General features: G+C 40.3%; 1 protein-coding gene across 1 annotated transcript; it reads left to right on the top strand.

Moving 5' to 3' along the window:
• Positions 1–4,609: 4,609 nt before the first annotated feature.
• LOC117515320 (uncharacterized protein C12orf73 homolog) lies at positions 4,610–20,735 on the top strand. Its single transcript, XM_034175817.1, has 3 exons — positions 4,610–4,643; positions 7,835–7,967; positions 19,505–20,735. Exons 1-3 carry the CDS (start codon positions 4,612–4,614, stop codon positions 19,622–19,624), a joined length of 285 nt encoding a protein of 94 aa, XP_034031708.1. The 5' UTR covers positions 4,610–4,611; the 3' UTR covers positions 19,625–20,735.
• The last annotated feature ends 430 nt before the right edge of the window (positions 20,736–21,165 follow it).

Below are 21,165 nucleotides of genomic sequence, written 5' to 3'. Positions count from 1 at the left end.
ACAATGGTATTTCATGAGGTGAAAGCTGGAACGAGGCGAAGCCGAGACGAATTTGAACCATGCCATTGAACTCATAAACATTCATTATTTGTATATATCCATACGGTGTAATTCCAATATACGATAAATAGTTATACCTAACTTCATGTGTATAAGTATACCTATATAGGCGTCTAAGATCGGATATAAATATATGAAAATATGGTGTAATAAGTTACAACATACGATAAAAAAAATATGCCTAGTAAATAGGTAATGGCGATAGTTCCAAGGTACAACAAATAGGTATGATTAGTTCCAAGATAAATAAATATACGTAAATATATTCATAAAAAGTTGGAACCGATAAGGCGTATTAATTTCAATATTTTAATTGAGTATACCTAAATAAAAAGTGTTGCTCCAGGCAAAGTGTAAAATACTTCGGTTTGGTAAGAATTATTCCAAATGTGTGCCTGGTTGTGCGCGCGCGTCTCACGACGGGCGTCGTATCTTAGCAACAGAGTGAAACCACGGAAGGAGAGATGGCGACCCCTGAAGAAAGTAACGCAGAATATCTGAGAAAACACCAAATTGTGGACCTAATGCAAAACCTGACCAGCATGCTGCTGTTTTACCGACCAGGTTAGTCTCAGTTTCTCACTATAGAAAAACCATCTCGTGTAACTTTGTGGTGATGACTGCTTTAAGAAGTGTGACGTAATGCGTCCGTGACACCTGAGCTGGATCGACATTTCTTTTCAGAATATCTGTTTGTGCTTTGAAGAGCAATCTGAGTGCAAAGACTTTTTGGATTCATATAAATAAAATACATCAGTTTAGTGAAATAAACTTAGCTTCTACCTGTAGTACTGAACGCCACAGTAGTGCACAAAAACATTGTAAATACGAATACAGAAATATTTAAATTAGTAACATTGTAAAAAAAAAAAAAAAAAAAGTATCTACAGTTTGCCAGTCAGATGTAAGCCATTTTTTATTTTTAATTTTTTTATTTTCACTAAATTCAAAGAAATGCAGATGGGGCAGAGATGACTGCAGCACTCAGTGCCAGAATAGAGAACAGCGGCACTGACACTTACGGAAAAGTAACATGCTAGGCTATTGTCATTCCAGTATTTTTTTTTCCCCCTCCTAGCAACCATTTGTGTAGAACCGGTGTCACCGCCCTGCCTTCACTGCATGTGCGTCATTTCGGAACGTTATAGTCATTTCTGAGCGCCAGTAGCGGCACACCGATTATCACCTTGTTTCTGCTTAAAACTGCACTCCAGTCATCATCTATCTCTGCGGCAGAAATCTGAACCTTTTGTACAACAATCATTTCCACATAAATTCAGCATTATTTCATAATAAAAGACGAGGGACCAATCAGAGCGCCAACAGCAGCACGTTTGAGTCTGGCGTGCTGTCACGCACAAAGGAGGAATTGCATGTTATTCATGAAAATTCGGAGCTCGTACATGTAACGCCTCGTACATGTGTCGCTACAACCATTTGCACATATAAGTGGCAGAAAGACAGAGAGTGCCCTGTGAGAGCCCATTCGGTCCCTTTCGCGACATGTGTTGGCCAAATTCCAGGTGACACACACGAACATAATATGTTCGCGGAGCACTTAGGAAATATATGGCCATTCACGATGTTAGCATGAAAACAGTGAGCAGGCAAACACTTCGAGCTGGCTGTGAAATTTATCTAAGTGCCTCCACAACTGTGGCATTGCCAAGTACACATGTGGTATGCCAGAGTGTTGGCTCCCCCACAACACGTGTGCGTGTGTTTCACGCACTCCCCCTGCTGTCCCTCTGCAACACGTGGCGTGTGTGCGGTTCGCGCTCCCCCACAGGCATGGCACCTCTCATCTTATCACAGAGTGACACTGTGGTCTGTGCGCTCAATGGACAGGAGGCATGCCTGGCTGCCAACAGCAGCAGATGTTGATATCTCTGGTCCAGGACGTCACAGCTGCAGAACACGTACCATGTTTTGACGAACAGGACCTTACAACATCTCCACCATGACATACGTGTGTGTGTTTCCTGTCCTCATGTGGAAATATATAAAAAGCCATGCTCCGATGTTGTCTGCTGTCCATACTTCACGAGGTTTGTTTACACTGTGCTCTGAACCAGAACTCTGGCCTCTCGTGTGAGTCACGGACCGCGAGACGGCGCAAGATTCACAACTGTGAAACAGTGAATTGGACTTAATCATCTTAATAACATAAACACGAGTGAATGTATGTGCAGGTTGTGGTATGTACACAGACCACCTCCCAAGCTCCCGCGAGGCCCATGCGACTGCCTACATTTCAAATGTTGGGATGTGGGCCTGACCCACAGAACCTCACAGACTTCTGGCTGAATTTAAACAACATATAAGCAGTATTAAGCTTATAGACTCTCCCAAATGTCATAAAACTGTTAATCTTATAAGAAGTTTTAAAAGAGAATTAATGTTAAAGAATCCCTTTACTTTTATTATTGTACAATTTATTTTATTTTTCTTTTCTATCGCTTTCTATTTATAATTGATAATACTGAGAATGTTACTGTGGCCTTGTCTTTTATCATCTACTGTTTGTTATTGTAATAATAAAGAAATCCTTCAAATGGTGATACAAGCATCAAATTGGTACAAATACACCTTAGACATTATTCTTTTGAAAAAACAGATTGGCCACTTGAATTTTTAATAGGCAGCCAAGTAGAGGTCAATTGAAGAATTACACAGAGGTCAAAATTTAAAAATGCTCCAATCAAACTGAAAATTATACACCACATTATTTGCCCAATCATAAAGATTCCAAAAAAGTATAGTTTGGACTATCTGTGAATGAATGTTATAGAGTTATGGGATAAAAACAGCAAGAATGGTGACAAAGGTCAATTTCAGTTTGTAAAGGGGTCAGAAGTTAAAGTTGCTCCAAATGATTCAAATGATTGGTTGAGTTAATAGGATTAATAAATGGAATATTTTTGCCGGTGTTTAATGTTTGTTCTCCAAAGTAAAGGTAAACAACGTTGATTGGATTCTATGGCATGTGACTTAAAGATACATGGTGCAAGCTATTCCTTTTTAAAACCCTATTAACTCAACTAAAATTGGAGCAACTTTAACTTTTGACCCCTGCACAAACTGAAATTGACCTTTGTCACCATTCTTGCTGTTTTTACCCCATAATTTCATAATATTCAGTCACAGATAGTGAAAACTATACCTTTATGGAATCTTTATGATCAGGCAAATAATGTGGTATAGTTTTCAATATGATTACAGCATCTTTTAATTTTGACCCCTGTGTAATTCTTCAACTGACCCCTAACTGGCTGCCTATTGAAAATCCATGTGGCCAATCTGTTTTTTCAAAGAGGAATGTCTAAAGAATAGTATTTGTGCCAAATTTGATGCGTGTAATCACCATGCGCAGGATTCTGCTCTAAATGTTCTCTTATCTGCTGCACAACCTATATGCGGATTTGTTTATTTTAGTTTTTGTTTTTTTTTTGTGCCTGAGTTGCGTGCAGGGTTCTGAAAACGGCACCCCTCCAGCTTGTGTGGTCTAGGCTGCAGTATTGCATTTGTATGTTATTGCTGTTCCCAGTCCCTTCAGTCTTGAACCCCTGATAATAGGCTTCAGTTTGAGCTACTTGATAGCAGAGGGCCTTTAAATTTTAAAATAGCTGTTTTCTTCCTGATGCTTTGGACAAATTTATGTTTATTCTGTTGGAAACGGTAGCACACATACAAAGCTGAAGAAAAGTGAACAGTTTATCAACGTTACAGAGAATATGATACAAAGTAAAATAATCCAACATACCCGTCAAACATTTTTTTTAAGATTTTTGTCTGTAGTTTCCAAAAAGACGAAACGTGACTTCAACCAAAACAAAGACCATGTAAACGCTTTCTTCTTCGTGGAGCGTTACTTGGTTTGAATGAAGGATTATCCCCACCTTTTGGTTGGAAGGTGTAAACGGTATTGATTATTGATCATTTTTAGATTTCTAGACGGGTCATATTACACCAAATGACCTTAATCCATCGAGAATGTTTTTTTTTCCTGAATAATTTTTAACGCGTTCAATGAAATTAACAAAAGCACGCAACAATAAATAAACATATTTAGCACAAAATGCCCTAGGTGGCGCCATAGATTTTCGAGAAAATTTTTATACGGCCGAGGAACACAGGAAGCGAAGATGGTATATATGTTCTCAAGATTTGTATATCCTCACTGAAAACCAAACTTGGACTATCGTTCACAAAAAGAAACTGCAATATTCAAAAAAAAAAAAATGCGCAGGGAAATACGAAAAAGAAACTGTGAATGAACAACGATGGGATAAACCTAAAAGCCATTAGAAGTCGGACGTAAAATGAATGAATCAGTCTCGCTCTCTCTCGCTTGCTATTGATGTTAGCCACTCTTAATAATTAGCCTGGCGGGTATGTGGCCCTTTCAGAAAATGGGAAGATTTTATTTTATATTATTGTTTAAGGTAAGTATTTATTTATGCCTATCGCCCCTCTGTACACTCTTGAACAGTAGGTGGCGGTATGGACGTAATGTCAGCTTGCAATGTGACAATTAACTAAAGAAGAAGTATGTTCTTGATGTTTCATGTCGACGACATAAGGTAAGTATTTGTTTTTGTCTGTTTTAGATGCGAGAGCCGACCAAATTTTATAGGGATAAATGTGATGGTTAGTGTACATCCTCGGTGACAATCTACGTGAAAAAAAAATTTACAGTTATTTTATACTGTCCATGTTTTTCGAAACACGAGAGACGTTGACCAAAGATACTTTTTGCATTGCTTTGTCTGATTCGAAATCCGTTCAATCACTACTTCATGCGAGACGTCTCTGTTTAAAATAGTTAACTGTTAGGTCAAATCCTAACAAAACTTTTATTGTTATAGACTGGAATATGCTGCATTTTGTGTGAATAATGAAACAAAAGAGCAGCAGAAGGTTTGGACTGTTGTTTTGTTGTCTATGTTGTCTATGTCTATGATAGTGCAGCAGATAAGTCAGTATTTGCTGAGGGATCCTTCAAATGGTGATGCAAGCACCAAATTTGGTGGCCACATGAACTTTCACTAGGCGGCCAAGTAGGAGTCATTTCAAGAATTACACAGGGTCAAAATTTTAAAATGCTCCAATCATATTGAAAGGTATTCCATATTATTTGTCTCATCATAAAGATTCCAAAAAGGTGTAGTTTGGACTATCTGTGAATGAATGTTATGGGGTAAAAACAGCAAAAACACGGAGAAAGGTCAGTTTCAGTTTGTACAGGGGTCAAAAGTTAAAGTTGCTCCAATTTTGGTAAAAAGTGGTGCAAATTACTGGTTGAGCTAATAGGATTAATAAATGGAATAGTTTTGACTGTGTTGAGTGCTTGGTTTGCAAAGTAAAGGTTAAGCAATGTCAGCATCCATTGGATCCTATGACATTTGACATATGCTACCCTGTAACATGATACATAATGCAAACTATTCCTTTTTAAAACCATATTAACTCTAATAATTTGCATCACTTTTTACCAAAACTGGAGCAACTTTAACTTTTGACCCCTGTACATTTTGGCTGTTTTTACCACATAACTCCAGAACATTCATTCATAGATAGTCCAAACTAAACCTTTTTTGAATCTTTATGATCAGACATGACCCTTGTGTGATTCTTCAATTGACCCCTACTTGGCCACCTATTGAAAGTTCATGTGGCCACTCGGCATTTTTAAAAAGTAATGTCTAAGGAGTACATGTGCCAAATTTGGTGCTGGCATCACCATTTGATGCATTTTTTCAGTTATCCGCTGCACTATAAGTGGTCTGTAAACCTTGCAAATGTGCTGACATTTACATTAAAATGTTCATGTATATTGACAAAATAAAGATGTAGTCTGGCCTGTTACAGAGAAAGTGATCATAGAATGTATTTCATTTTCATTTTGGGCCACTTGTCCTGGTCCGGGTCACGGTGGCAGCAGACAAATCAGCTCAGCCCAGACCTTCGTATCCATTGCCAAGTCCTGTAACTGTTCCCGGTAGATCCTGAGCTGTTCCCAAGCCAGCTGGGAAATATAATCCCTCCAGCGTTTCCGAGATGTTCCCTGGGGACTCCTAACAGTTGGACATGCCTGGAAGGCCTAGGGTGATGATTGGGGGGCATCCTCACCAGGTGCACGAACCATCTCATTTGGCTCCTTTTGATTCAAAGACGTAATGGCCACCAGGAATAGGTTGGCTGAGATGCAGATAATGCGGACACAGCTCCTATTTTGTACGTATAGTGACTGGACTACATACTCTTGCAGCGCCCTCCACAGGATGCCCTGAGGGACTCGGTTGTATGCCTTTTCCAAGTCCACAAAACACATGGGGACTGGTTGGTCATACTCCCAAGACCCTTCTAATATCCCAGGGATAAAGAGCTGGGCCACTGTTCCACGACCAGAACAGAACCTGCATTGTTCCTCCTAGAAACTGCAGTTCCTTACTCATGCCAGCCCGCAAAGAATGCAGCGACAGGAAATTTACCACAAATCAACAGATCAGAAGTTGCTTCAACTTCTTGGCATTGATTTGTTAAGTGTTTGATTTGGTTGAGTGATTTGCTCTCTGAGATATCCTGAGAATTTTTAGAATCCTCAAGAAGTTGCTTGCTATCTTTACCAGTTCAGGTACCGTGAGTGCTGTGTGGGCCAGCCACAGAGTCTGAGGGAATAATGGTGTTCATTGAGGTTATGTTCTGGCTCCTCCGCTATTCAGTGCTTGCATGGACTGGGTGTTGGGTAGGTTTGTCTAAAGCAATGACTTGGGTATCTGTGTGGTGAGGAAAGGGTTACTGACCTTGACTTTGTGGATGATGCTGCAATTTTCAAGAATCAAAAGATACCCTGATGGTAACACTTCAGAAACTTAGTGAGGGATTGCAGTGTCTAGGTTTGACATGGTCCTGGTTCAAAACTAAGATCCAGGCTTTTAATGACTTCCTGGACTCAGCCATTAGAAGGGTATCTGTATGCTGTGAAAGTGTTAAACTTGTAGAGACATTCCCATATCTCAGCAGTGACACTTTCTGTTGACATGTTTCTGAGTGCTCCTCATCCTTTGACATTGAGAGATGCCTGAACATTATGGAGTGATGAGGTCACTGGACAAAAGTATTTGGAGATGATGATACATTGGCAGGAGAATGAAGATCCAACTCTTTAGGGTCCTAGCACTTCCTGTCATACTGGATGCTGTCCACTGACCTAAGGTAACAAATAGATATCTTTAGTACCAGGACACATCAGCGGACCTTTGAGTACTTCTAGAATGACTTTGTGTCAAACAAGCAGTTATTTACAAAAAATAAATGAATTCTATTTCCAAAAATTTAGGCTAAATCATCTCATTCTGTTTTTATTGAGTAATATGTATTCATTTAAAAAAATACTTATTTTAAAATCGGACAAAGACGACAACTGATAAATATTATTTGTTTTAGTTTTTAACAAAATGCAGCTTTTTGTATTTTCTGTCAGCAGCATGTCAGAAAAGTTGGCAAGTGCAATTTCAGACTTGTAATGATGTGCTGCTTATTGACACTGCAAAGTTACCATGTCTGTCATCATTGTCTGCTGCCACAAACATGTTAATGCACTGTAATGATGCGTACGGGAGGTTGTACCAAACCCACAACAAATGTTCAGTTTCCTTTATGAGTCGAACAAGAAGTCTGGGATGTTATATGACTCATCAGCTTATTTGGTGCCTTTGTTTGGTTATATATTTTTCTCATGTTTTCACTAATTCATCTTATCTTTTTACAGGCTGAGTGAAATCCTGTCTGTGAAAATGCCAGCTGGTGTGTCTTGGCCGAGGTACCTGAGTATGTTTTGGGGCCAGTATACTGGCAATGCTTGCAGGAGCACAGGCAGTTCACCATACTACCGACCTGATCTGGTGAGGTACTAAAACATACTCCTTAGTTTGTGCTCATATTCTTCCTCTAGTTGTTTATACAGTACATTGGGTAACAGTTTCAGTTCTTTGTATTCTGTGGCCAAGTGGAACATTTTGAAGTGTATCAAATTCATGTTTTTCACGTTTCTGGCTTATAAATGTGACAAGAATTCTTACTTGGTACAAGAATTTGACACAGAAATGGGAATTTTACTGTAGCTTTAATCTGTCAGCTAGCAGCTGAAGGGGTATTGTCATCATCTTGTATCCATCCTGTCCATCTGTGGGTTTATCAGTTTTTTCCATGTGTCAACATCATCTGGTTTTCCTGCCCTGTCTGTGCAGCTGTCTGGTTTCTCTTGATGTAATAATTTAAGTTTTTGAAATCATTCTCTTCAGTTATTTTATTTAAAAAAAATGTATGTTAAAGTCACTAGAATTTTTCAGTCATCTTTTACTGATTACACTTCAGGTCATAGCTTTTCCTTGTCAGAAACTTTGTGTATGGACCAGTGATTAGAGCACTGGTCTTCTGTGCAGAAGGTTGCCAATTCGAGTCCTGGCTGGGACTGGCACCTGATGTCCATCCAGTAATAACAGAAGTACGTGACTTATAGTTTGGGAAGGTATAAGATGCCAAAGAAACGAACTGGCCCCCACACGTGGAAACTTTAACTAACACATCCCTGAACCTCAGTAAGTAAGTCCCTTCAGCTTCTCCCTTGTTTCACTTAAGCCCCGTTTACACATAGACGGTAAACTCTCCCGGAAGCGTCCCGGCAGAGATTTTGCCCCCTCCGGGCCATTTTAGGGATCGCAACGCCGTAGTTAAGGCCGGCACACGGGGGTGTGGTTTGGTTCCGGCTTCACCGGGAATCGTCGAAAAATGATTCAACATGTCGAATAATTCCGGGAGTGCTCCCGGAGAAGTGGCCTGATGACGGAGACACGCGAACAATGGCGTTTGATACTTTTTAATCCCATGTCATCCCGCCCCTTCCTGTAGTCCCGCAGTTTAATAACCGCCGTAACTGGCGGCCGGCATAGTATCCCCTAACCAACGGCGTGTAAAACGACGATAGAGCCCACATCGGCGTCCTCAAAGGCATTTTAACCGGCGACAGAGGCAGACAAAATGGTGGCGCCAGCGGACAGTACGGCTGTTCTAAACGCCACCTCCCGGTTAACGGCGTCCAAACGGCTGATAGGTGGCGTTCAGTATAAAAACGCTAGCATGCTGCATGCAGGTCTCTCACTCGTGGCCAGCTCCAGATATTTTTGCAGAGAAGCTCCAGTATACCTCCTAAAATAAAATTGGCAGCAGCAAGGACTTACCAAGAGGTCTGGTTCAGAAGCATGGGGTTAGTCCTGTGGTGCAGACGAGCAACACGTTGAGGAGGGGGAAAAGGAGAAGAAAAAGAAAAGGCTGAGAGATGAGTTCCCTGTCACCTCCCCTCCCCTGCACTGACAGCTGCTTCAGCCTATTATACTCTGGGGGCGGTGCCTATAAGCAAAAGTTCCTGGAATAACAGAGGATTTGCCTGGATAAATCCAGCGTTACACAGGGCATTATCGGTGGCAGCAGAACACCGCCGTTCTCACATGCATTTTAAACCTGCGATTGTAAAGGATAGAACTGAGTATTAACCCCCGTTGCCTGACGTGTGCTGGATGCTATGGCGTCAAAACTCCGCTTTATTCGGCGGATTTAGCGGTGTTTTATCCGCGTATTTGCGGCTAGTACGGCGCTAAAAACGCCGGCGAAATGCTCTGCCCCTTTCCACCCGCGAAAACAGAGCCGGAACTACCCGCGAACTTCGTCTACATACTACCTGCGGACAAAACCGTCTGTGTGTAACCTGGGCTTTAGGGTCACTACCGCAGATCTGAGGTCGAGCTGCCTGTTGATTTTGCACAACTGTTATGCTGGAAGCTCTTCCTGACACTTCACATTACATGGAGAAGGGGCAGGTGGTTCCGTGAACCAGAAACCTTCCACACTGGAAACAAGCACACTAAACTGCTTGACCACCACCCTCTGCATCCCTAAACCTTAGTTTAAAAAAATGTATGGGATTTAACCAAGCAATTAATATCAGTGGTCTCAAATTAAGCAAAAGTTGCACTTCCTTGACTGGCCGCTGGAGGCTGACTCCAAAAGCAAGTAAAGTCTCATTCAACTCAGTGTTAAAATGTCCAACTTTAGAATAGAAATAATGTTTATAGCCTGGTACAAAAAAAAAATGGTTTGGTCTTTATAGGCTCCCTCCATGACATTTGTATGTGGTTTAGTGAGGGGGACTTTTATCTAAAATGATAGTTTCAGACATTTTAGGCCATAATGTTCTTTAATAATTGGGTAATTCGTGGCATGGTCGCTTTGAGTGACAGTAGCTGAACCTATCCTGACTCTCACTGTGTCGGTAAGTCTTTGGCGACTAGCTGTTGTAGAGGACTGTATGTCATTTGGAGCATTTTACTACAAACAGCTCGAATAAGTGAAACGTCATGTTGGATCGTCCAAGACACCCCTGCTGTAATATTAATGCTGAGTGAAATTCTTGTCATATTTAATCTTGTATGTTATTGGCCTTTGCACTTTTAGCAGTTATTGGTAACCTGATCCCTTAGGTCTGTTTAATATACAATTAGTGAGAAAATAAGTGGCTCATAACTTTTCATGCCCACACCAAAGCAAATCGTTGGGAGATCCACTGTGCAGTGCCCAAAAAATAGGTTTTAATAAACACCCAAACCGAGGTTAGCTTGTTAGTTTAGCTAGTTCACACTCAAAGAGAGGAGTTCAGGCTTCTTTCATCACACACTGAGCTCCACCTCTTCATGCATTTATGGGTTCATTGTGACAGTCAGAATCAGTGCTACCAACATGGCGATGCCCAAATATGGCTTCATATCAGCTGTTTCAGTTTTGGATAGAAAACCTATCGGTGATATCATGTAGGCTTTATCCTATAGACAGAGGTAATTATTTGGTAATTCTTTAATTATTTGTTTTGGTTACTTTATATGTGTGTATTACTTGGATTGTTACCGACATCTGGTGAAAACTTCATGTCAGCAGCACCTTTAGAAATATATTTACTGAGAAAAATGGTGACGTGTTCAATACTTACTATTTTACCCGCTGTATATACAGCCTGTGAATTTAACCTTTACCCTTTTAATATGCACAATATATAAACATAATTAATATATTCTATACCTTGTTCCATCTAAACATAATATTATACAGCTTCCAGTACAACCCCAATTCCAATGAAGTTGGGATGTTGGGTGAAATGTAAAAAACAGAATACAATGATTTGCAAATCCTCTTCAACCTATATTCAGTTGAATACACCACAAAGACAAGATATTTAATGTTCAAACTGATAGACTTTTTTGTTTTTGTGCAAATATTTGCTCATTTTGAAATGGATGCCTGCAACACGTTTCAAAAAAGCTGAGACAGTGGCAACAAAAGACTGGGAAAGTTGATGAATGCTCAAAGAACACCTGTTTGGAACATTCCACAGGTGAACAGGTTAATTGGAAACAGGTGAGTGTCATGATTGGGTATAAAAGGTGCATCCCCAAAAGGCTCAGCCGTTCACAAGCAAAGATAGGGCGAGGATCACCACTTTGTGAACAACTGTGTGGAAAAAATAGTTCAACAGTTTAAGAACAATGTTTCTCAATGTTCAATTGCAAGGAATTTAGGGATTCAATAATCTACAGTCCATGATATAATCAGAAGATTCAGAGAATCTGGAGAACTTTCTACACGTAAGCGGCATGGCCAAAACCAACATTGAATGCCCGTGACCTTTGATCCCTCAGGCAGCGCTACATTAAAAACCGACATCATTGTGTAAAGGATTTTAACTCAGCCACATGGGGTGTGCAGCCAGTACATTCTGAGTGCCGGTCCCAAGCCCGGATAAATGAGGGTTGCGTCAGGAAGGGCATCCGGCGTAAAACAAGCCAACCCAACTATGCAGACTCAGAATCGAATTCCCATACTGGATCGGTCGCGGCCCGGGTTAACAACGTCCGCCACCGGTGCTATTGCCCAACAGGGTGCCGGTGGAAATTGGGCTACTGCTGGGCGAAGACAACGAAGAAGAGGAGGAAAACGTTGCCACGAACAGCGGGAGAAGAAAACTAGAAGGGTGGAAATGTGAGTGGGGACTTTGAATGTTGGTAGTATGACTGGTAAAGGGAGAGGGCTGGCTGATATGATGGAGAGGAGAAAGGTAGACATATTGTGTGTGCAAGAGACCAAGTGGAAGGGAAGTAAGAGCAGGAGCAGCGGCGGTGGGTACAAGTTGTTGTACCATGGTGAGGACAGGAAGAGAAATGGTGTTGGGGTCATTTTAAAGGAAGAGTATGTTAAAAGTGTGTTGGAGGTTAAGCGAGTGTCTGACAGGGTGATGAGTGTGAAGTTGGAAATTGAAGGGTGATGATGAATATCATCAGTGCATATGCCCCACAGGTAGGTTGTGAGATGAAGGAGAAAGAAGATTTCTGGAGTGTGTTAGATGAGGTGGTGGAGAGTGTGCCCAAGCATGAAAGAGTGGTGATTTAAACTCAGATAAAACTGAAGTTATTGTACTTGGCCCCACAAATCTTAGAAACATGGTGTCTAACCAGATCCTTACTCTGGATGGCATTACCCTGACCTCTAGTAATACTGTGAGAAATCTTGGAGTCATTTTTGATCAGGATATGTCATTCAAAGCGCATATTAAACAAATATGTAGGACTGCTTTTTTGCATTTACGCAATATCTCTAAAATTAGAAAGGTCTTGTCTCAGAGTGATGCTGAAAACTAATTCATGCATTTATTTCCTCTAGGCTGGACTATTGTAATTCATTATTATCAGGTTGTCCTAAAAGTTCCCTAAAAGCCTTCAGTTAATTCAAAATGCTGCAGCTAGAGTACTAACGGGGACTAGAAGGAGAGAGCATATCTCACCCATATTGGCCTCTCTTCATTGGCTTCCTGTTAATTCTAGAATAGAATTTAAAATTCTCCTTCTTACTTATAAGGTTTTGAATAATCAGGTCCCATCTTATCTTAGGGACCTCGTAGTACCATATCACCCCAATAGAGCGCTTCGCTCTCAGACTGCAGGCTTACTTGTAGTTCCTAGGGTTTGTAAGAGTAGAATGGGAGGCAGAGCCTTCAGCTTTCAGGCTTCTCTCCTGTGGAACCAGCTCCCAATTCGGATCAGGGAGGACAGACACCCTCTCTACTTTTAAGATTAGGCTTAAAACTTTCCTTTTTGCTAAAGCTTATAGTTAGGGCTGGATCAGGTGACCCTGAACCATCCCTTAGTTATGCTGCTATAGACGTAGACTGCTGGGGGGTTCCCATGATGCACTGTTTCTTTCTCTTTTTTGCTCTGTATGCACCACTCTGCATTTAATCATTAGTGATCGATCTCTGCTCCTCTCCACAGCATGTCTTTTTCCTGGTTCTCTCCCTCAGCCCCAACCAGTCCCAGCAGAAGACTGCCCCTCCCTGAGCCTGGTTCTGCTGGAGGTTTCTTCCTGTTAAAAGGGAGTTTTTCCTTCCCACTGTAGCCAAGTGCTTGCTCACAGGGGGTCGTTTTGACCGTTGGGGTTTTACATAATTATTGTATGGCCTTGCCTTACAATATAAAGCGCCTTGGGGCAACTGTTTGTTGTGATTTGGCGCTATATATATATAAAAAAAAAAAAATTGAATTGAAATTGAATTGAATAGGAGCAGACTTCAATGGGCATGTTGGTGAAGGGAACAGAGGTGATGAGGAAGTAATGGGTAGATATGGTATCAAGGATAGGAATGGGGAAGGACAGATGGTAGTTGATTTTGCAAAAAGGATGGAAATGGCTGTGGTGAATACCTACTTTAAGAAAAGGGAGGAGCACAGGGTAACATATAAGAGTGGAGGAAAGTGCACACAGGTGGACTACATTCTTTATAGGAGATGCAAGCTAAAAGAAATCAGACTGTAAGGTGGTAGCAGGAGAGAGTGTCACTAGACAGCATAGGATGGTTGTTTGTAGGATGACTTTAGAGGTAAAGAAGAAGAAGAGAGTGAGAGCTCAACAAAGGATCAGATGGTGGAAGCTGAAGGAGGAAGACTGTGTGAAATTTAGCGAGCAGGTGAGAGAAGCACTAATTGGAGGGGAAGCAGTTTTGGACAACTGGAAAAGTACTGCAGATGTGGTGAGGGAGACAGCTAGGGCAGTACTGGGTATGACATCTGGACAGTGGAAGGAAGACAAGGAGACTTGGTGGTGGAATGAAGAGGTCCAGGAAAGCATAAGGAGAAAGAGGTTGGCGAAAACATTTTGGGATAGTCGGAGAGATGAAGAAAGTAGACAGGAGTACAAGGAGATGCGGCGTAAGGTGAGAAGAGAAGTGGCAAAAGCAAAGGAAAAGGCATATTGCGAGCTGTACAAGAAGTTGAATAGTAAGGAAGGAGAAAAGGACTTGTACCGATTGGCCAGACAAAGGGACAGAGCTGGAAAGGATGTGCAGCAGGTTAGGGTGGTAAAAGATGCACATGGCAATGTGCTGACAAGTGAGGAGTGTGTGCTGAGAAGGTGGAGGGAATATTTTAAAGAGTTGATGAATAAAGAAATGAGCGAGAGAAAAGGCTGGATGATGTGGTGAGAGTAAATCAGGAGGTAAAAGAGATTAGCAAGGAAGAAGTGAGTGCTGCTATGAAGAGGATGAAGAGTGGAAAGGCAGTTGGTCCAGATGACATTCCAATGGAGGCATGGAAATGTCTAGGAGAGATGGCAGTAGAGTTTCTAACCAGATTGTTTAATAAAATCTTGGAAAGTGAGAGGATGCCTGAGGAGTGGAGACGAAGTGTGCTGGTTCCTATTTTCAAGAACAAGGGTGATGTGCAGAGCTGCAGTAACTACAGAGGCATAAAGCTGATCAGCCACAGCATGAAATTATGGGAAAGAGTAGTAGAAGCTAGGCTTAGAAAACAGGTGAAGATCTGTGAGCAGCAATATGGTTTCATGCCGAGAAAGAGCACTACAGATGCAATGTTTGCTCTGAGAATACTGTTGGAAAAGTACAGAGAAGGACAGAAAGAGTTACATTGTGTGTTTGTGGACTTAGAAAAAGCTTATGATAGGGTGCCAAGAGAAGAGTTGTGGCATTGTAGGAGGAAGTCTGGAGTGGCAGAGAAGTATGTTAGGGTAGTGCAGGACATGTACAAGAATAGTGTGACAGCGGTGAGATGCGCAGTCGGAATGACAGACTCATTCAAGGTGGAGGTGGGATTACACCAAGGATCAGCTCTGAGTCCTTTCTTGTTTGCAGTGGTGATGGACAGGTTGACAGATGAGATCAGACAGGAGTCCCCATGGACTATGTTTACAGATGACATTGTGATCTGTAGTGAGAGTAGAGAGCAAGTTGAGTGTAGTCTGGAGAAGTGGAGATATGCTTTGGAGAGAAGGGGAATGAAAGTCAGTAGAAGCAAGACTGAGTATGTGTGTGAATGAGAGGGAGCCCAGTGGAATAGTGCAGTTACAAGGAGTAGAAGTGGTGAAAGTAGATGAGTTTAAATATTTGGGGTCAGCTGTTCAAAGTAATGGAGAGTGTGGTAGAGAGGTGAAGAAGAGAGTGCAGGCAGGGTGGAGTGGGTGGAGAAAGGTGGCAGGAGTGATTTGTGACCGAAGAATATCAGCAAGAGTGAAGGGGAAAGTTTACAAAACAGTAGTGAGACCAGCTATGTTGTATGGTTTAGAGACAGTGGCACTAACAAAACGACAGGAGGCAGAGCTGGAGGTGGCAGAGCTGAAGATGTTGAGATTCTCTTTGGGAGTGACAAGAATGGACAAGATTAGGAATGAACATATCAGAGGGACAGCTCAGGTGGGACGATTTGGAGACAAAGTCAGAGAGGCGAGATTGAGATGGTTTGGACATGTGCAGAGGAGGGACCCAGGGTATATAGGGAGAAGGATGCTGAGGATGGAGCCACCAGGCAGGAGGAGAAGAGGGAGACCAAAGAGGAAGTTCATGGATGTGCTGAGAGAGGACATGTAGGTGGTTGGTGTGACAGAGGAAGAAACAGAGGACAGGGTGAGATGGAAACGATTGATCTGCTGTGGCGACCCCTAACGGGAACAGCCGAAAGACAAAGAAGATTGTGTAAAGGATCTTTACTGCACGATTTGCCGCTTTAAATAAAATGACACCTCTTTAAAATATTGTATTACAGACAAGAAACTACAGTTGACTAAAAAGTTTTTTTCCTCCCAAAATGAGACGTCCTCATTCTTTAAAAATGACGTGCAGCACAGCAGCTGCAAGAGCTCAGCTCAGATGTATGGAAAGACATTCATGCCAGTAATGTCTAAAAGGAAATGCTTTTGACAAAAACTACAGATTTTGTTTATTCCTATTTATGTCCAGAGATCAAGGATCCACCATGTAGAGTTTATTATGTCCAAAGTTTAAGGATCCAGTGACCAGTTTCATATTTATTTACTTTAAGACTCAGTGTTGTTCAATTTCAATTTAATCAATTTAAAGTGCCAAATCACAACAAAAGCCGTCACAGTTCAACATAAAAAATTAAAATAAATAAAAATTAAAAAATTCAAATACATAATTAAAAACAGAAGTAAAAGAATAAAACAGATAAAAATAAAAACTATTCATAAGCAAGAGAATAAAAATAGGCTTTAAGTCTTGACTTAAAAATGTCCTTGGACTCTGACTGTCATGGGCGCAATTTGGAGGGGGATGGGGGGATGTGTCCCCCCCCACCTTTTCAACCAGGGGGGACAGAATATTGTATGCCCCCCCACCTTCTGACATATATGTGTGTACTTGAAACATGCTATGCCAGTCTTATGTGCAAAACCATGTCAGAATAGTGTCTTTGTTTCTGCAAGTTTGTATTTTTAGCAGCATTGACTTGTTTACAACACCTGTTTCTTGTTTGTCACATTTGGAATTTGCTGGGACTGCATTTGCCCAGATTTGAAACTAAAAATAGTTGCCTCTAGGGACTAGTGTCTACACATAAGTATCAGTGGGCCATATGCTAATTTACTAAATTCTGAAAGTTAGAAAAAGAAATCAGAAAAGCTATCTGGGACCTCAGAAAGCCCATCTGCAATTATTGCTTGATCTCCAAAATCAGTCTATGTAAGCAAATTATGTTCAGTATGAGTGTTGTCATTAGTGCCACTTCGAAAATTAAATTCATGTTAAGTAATTTATCCTAAACGTTTGATCTGTTGTTTTTTCAAACTTATGCAGAAACAAATCTTGAGGAAAAAAATACAGTATGCGATAATTAATAATTATTAAGAGCCTGTTCTTTCATATTTATGAATACATTTTACCACATTACAGTTTTTTATGAAAAATCAACCTATCATTCTTTTTGAGTTCTACACATGTGGCGATACCTTATTTACACCAGGATGTTAATCAAATCAGTGCTGGCTATTCTCAGAATAAAGTACTTATGGGCAATTCTACAGTAATGGTATTGCAATGTGAGCTAATAGTAGTTAGATGCCATATGTCCAGATTTTGCTGCTGTTGTAATTCCGTTACCATAGAATTGCCCTTATATCCACAGTTTCAAATTGTATAAGTCAAATGGTGTCCACTTTATGGTCTTCTCAAAACATTAAAATTACTGTTCTGGATGCTAAGAATGCATCTGAGCTTATCTAGAAACCGTTGGCTTCTGGTGGCCTAAAGCGGCCCCCAGACCCCCGGCCTATGGGCTTCGGCCCCGCGGGCCTCGCACTTTGTCCCCCCCCCCAATTTCTAGTTCTAAATTGCGCCCTTGCCGACTGTCTCATGGTTACAGGAAGACCGATAACACTATGTAACAATTTTTGTTCCTGGCTTCTAAGTGTTATATTTCAACTGCTTATGTCTAAAGTCTATGGAAAAATGACTACATTCAGCACAAACTTTGATTTTATTTTTTTAATGTTCTAGAAAGTTCTAAAAGTTTCTTGAAATTTCTAGATAATTCTGGAAACTTCTATAAAATTCTGGACAGTTCTAGCAGTTAAAGAATATTCTAGAAGACTACTCAGTAGTAGTGAAGGCGAATCGAGAATATTCTTGAAAACAGACAAATTTTAAAATATCATTGTCCTGATCACAGAAGCAAAGTTTCAAATCAAATCAATTTCATTTATATAGCGCCAAATCACAACAAACAGTTGCCCCAAGGCGCTTAAAGCTGTTATTCCACAGTTTCTGTGGAATAACAGCTATTTTCTATTTATTTAAGGAATAACAGGTAACACACTGTGTACCCAGGAACAAAACAAAAATAAAAATTTGTTACATAGTGTAATGGTGTCGATATCGATAAAATCTTATTGATACCCATCCCTAATAAACACAGGGGTGAAGTCGAGGATCATCGACATGCCAGTCTGCAACATCGGCACTGGCGTGGCGATTTGCGATACACTTGAAGTTCTGAGGTATGTTTTATTTTGTTCATTATATTTGATTTATTTTTCATTTTATTAATGTATTTCCACTAGTGACACACAGTTCTTGTTTCTGTAAAAAATAACTAAATTTGACACATTCAGTTCTATAAAATTCAGCTTGATGCATGAATACTAGATCTCTGTTTGAAATTCAACTGTGGAGGAAATACTATGATCCTGACTTTAATGTCATTGTGGCAAATCAATGTGAACAAAAACCCAGTTATGTGATACCGCTATGTGGTTGTGTGTACTGTAATAAAACTGATTTTGGTGCAATTTGGAGGTTATAAGGATTTTGTGATTTTATGGATTTTCTCACTTGGTTATACAAGTGGACCCTCAAAGGGGTTGACATGTATGCAATGCCAAGCCACATTCTGCATGTGTTACAACAGTGTGGCTTCGTAGTAAAAGAGTACAGGTACTAGACTGGCCTGCCTGCAGTCCCGACCTGTCACCCATTGAAATGTGTGATGCATTATGAAGCGGAAAATATGACAACGGAGACCCCGGACTGTTGAGCAACTGAAGTCGTACAACAAGCAAGAATGGGAAAGAATTCCACCTACAAAGCTTCAACAATTAGTGTCCTCAGTTCCCAAACACTTGTTAGAAGGAAAGGTGATGTAACACAGTGGTAAACATACCACTGTCCCAGCTTTTTTGAAACGTGTTGCAGGCATCCATTTCAAAATGAGCAAATATTTGCACAAAAACAATAAAGTTTATCAGTTTTAACATTAAATATCTTGTCTTTGTGGTATATTCGGTTGAATATAGGTTGAAGAGGATTTGCAAATCATTGTATTCTGCTTTTATTTACATTTACACAATGTCCCAACTTCATTGGAATTGGGGTTGTACATTACATATGGAAATAAAGACAGAACATCACAATCAAACAGTCACAGTGTGCATGTTACTGTGTTGACCTCGCTTTCAGCATTTAAATGTACCTAAATATGAAGCCACAGCTCGGTGCCACAGACTGATGATTTGATGAATGTGTTTGTATGTTTCTGTCTCTCAGAGTATAGCAGAGATCCCACCAAAGTCCAGGGAGCTTCAGACGGAACTGCAGGGCTACAAATTCGCAGAAGAAGCTGGCACGGCTTTACAGAGTATTAAAGAAGGAAATAAATCACTCTGATATGGAATTATCCAATAAATGTCTGATGGACACTTGGTGTGAGTTTGTAGATTTTTACAAACTGACATTTTCGATTTTAGGTATTTGACTCGGGTATGACACACAGGTTGGAATATCTGAGTATGGATTTGACATTTCTCTCCTGAGAAATAAGACTTTCCTCTGGTTTTTACTGCTAATATCAGTGATGAATGTACAATACAAAAATGCAATTCCAATAAGGCAAGGAATAGTAATGTTGTTTTCCCACTGCTTAATAAAATACAAAAATGTTATCAGTTTGATTTCGTTTTTTAATGTACTTCAAATATGAAGAATGCATTGTTTTGATTTTGATTCACCATATGTATCCCAGTGTAGTTTTTTAAGGTATACTCTTGTTATTCAAAAGATGACTGATAGTTGTCAGTTGGATGCTTGTGTTTGACGCAAATAACAAATTTGGTAACTGCTGCATGTGTGTAATGTTCATTCAGTGTGAAAATTAGTAGTTTGACACTCTAAAATGCACAAATACACCATATAGAAGTAAAAAACAAAACAAAAGCTGATACCTGTCAGTGTTTTAAATTTATTAAATCTTACTATAATTTTGAGAAACATTTGTCTTGGCTGATTTCCAGCAAAGTTGTATATGGGTGACAAACCTAAAATTGTACTTAACGAGTTTGTTTTGGCAAAGAATGGGGTCACTGAGGTCAAACGTCAATATTAAAGCCTTGTCAGTTTAACTTGGATGATTGGGGTCAAAGTCATATCTGCTTGTCTGTCTGTTGGACTGCTGCTCTCAGGTCCTTTTGCTGATTTATACCAAACTTGGTATATCATTGAAGGTTGATCCCAAAATTTCCTTTAAAGTATTAATTTTGGCAAATGTAAACAAATTTGATTTTCAACTTGATTTGGACCAAATGTAGCACTGGTGCAGCATGTCACTGCAGCCACTGTACCATGATGCCATCGTGCATGGCAACCACCCAGTCACAGCTGATCCAAGGATGCAAGAAATGAATGTGAAATACTGTGGCGGTGTCATATTGCTGCATTTTGTTTGTTGTATCACCCTCCACATCTTCATAGTGGGGTGGACCAGAGAAGGATATTCATAGAACAAAACCAGTCACATCTATCAGTGCATCTCCCATGTGTCTTCTGGCAAACTAGTTGAAATTTTACATCTTTTAGAGAAAATCCTTCTCTGTGCCATTCCACCATGAAGCTGTATAATGGGCGATGCAGCTAAAAGTTACACTATGCACAGTTTCTACAGACACTTGTAACTCCTACGTACTTGTCATGCGTGTCTTCGTGGCGTGTGTGTTTTTACACTTATGCATGTTGTTTTTACTTTTTATTTTATTTATGTCATGGTTCTAGATATTAGTTTTCAATATGGATTTAAAGGGTATAATTTTAGAAGTTTTTTTTAAATAAGGTTGCTTCCAGTATATGATAAATATGTTTATATAACGGCTGAGTGGAACCTCATCATTTGGTGCTTTTGTATGTCATGTGACATGGATTATTCATCCCATTTGTGT

This window comes from Thalassophryne amazonica, chromosome 8 (genome assembly GCF_902500255.1).
Source record: "Thalassophryne amazonica chromosome 8, fThaAma1.1, whole genome shotgun sequence".
Lineage (NCBI taxonomy): Eukaryota > Metazoa > Chordata > Actinopteri > Batrachoidiformes > Batrachoididae > Thalassophryne > Thalassophryne amazonica.
Note: the sequence above shows the minus strand (reverse complement) of the source record. Positions and strands in the feature narration are given on the sequence as shown.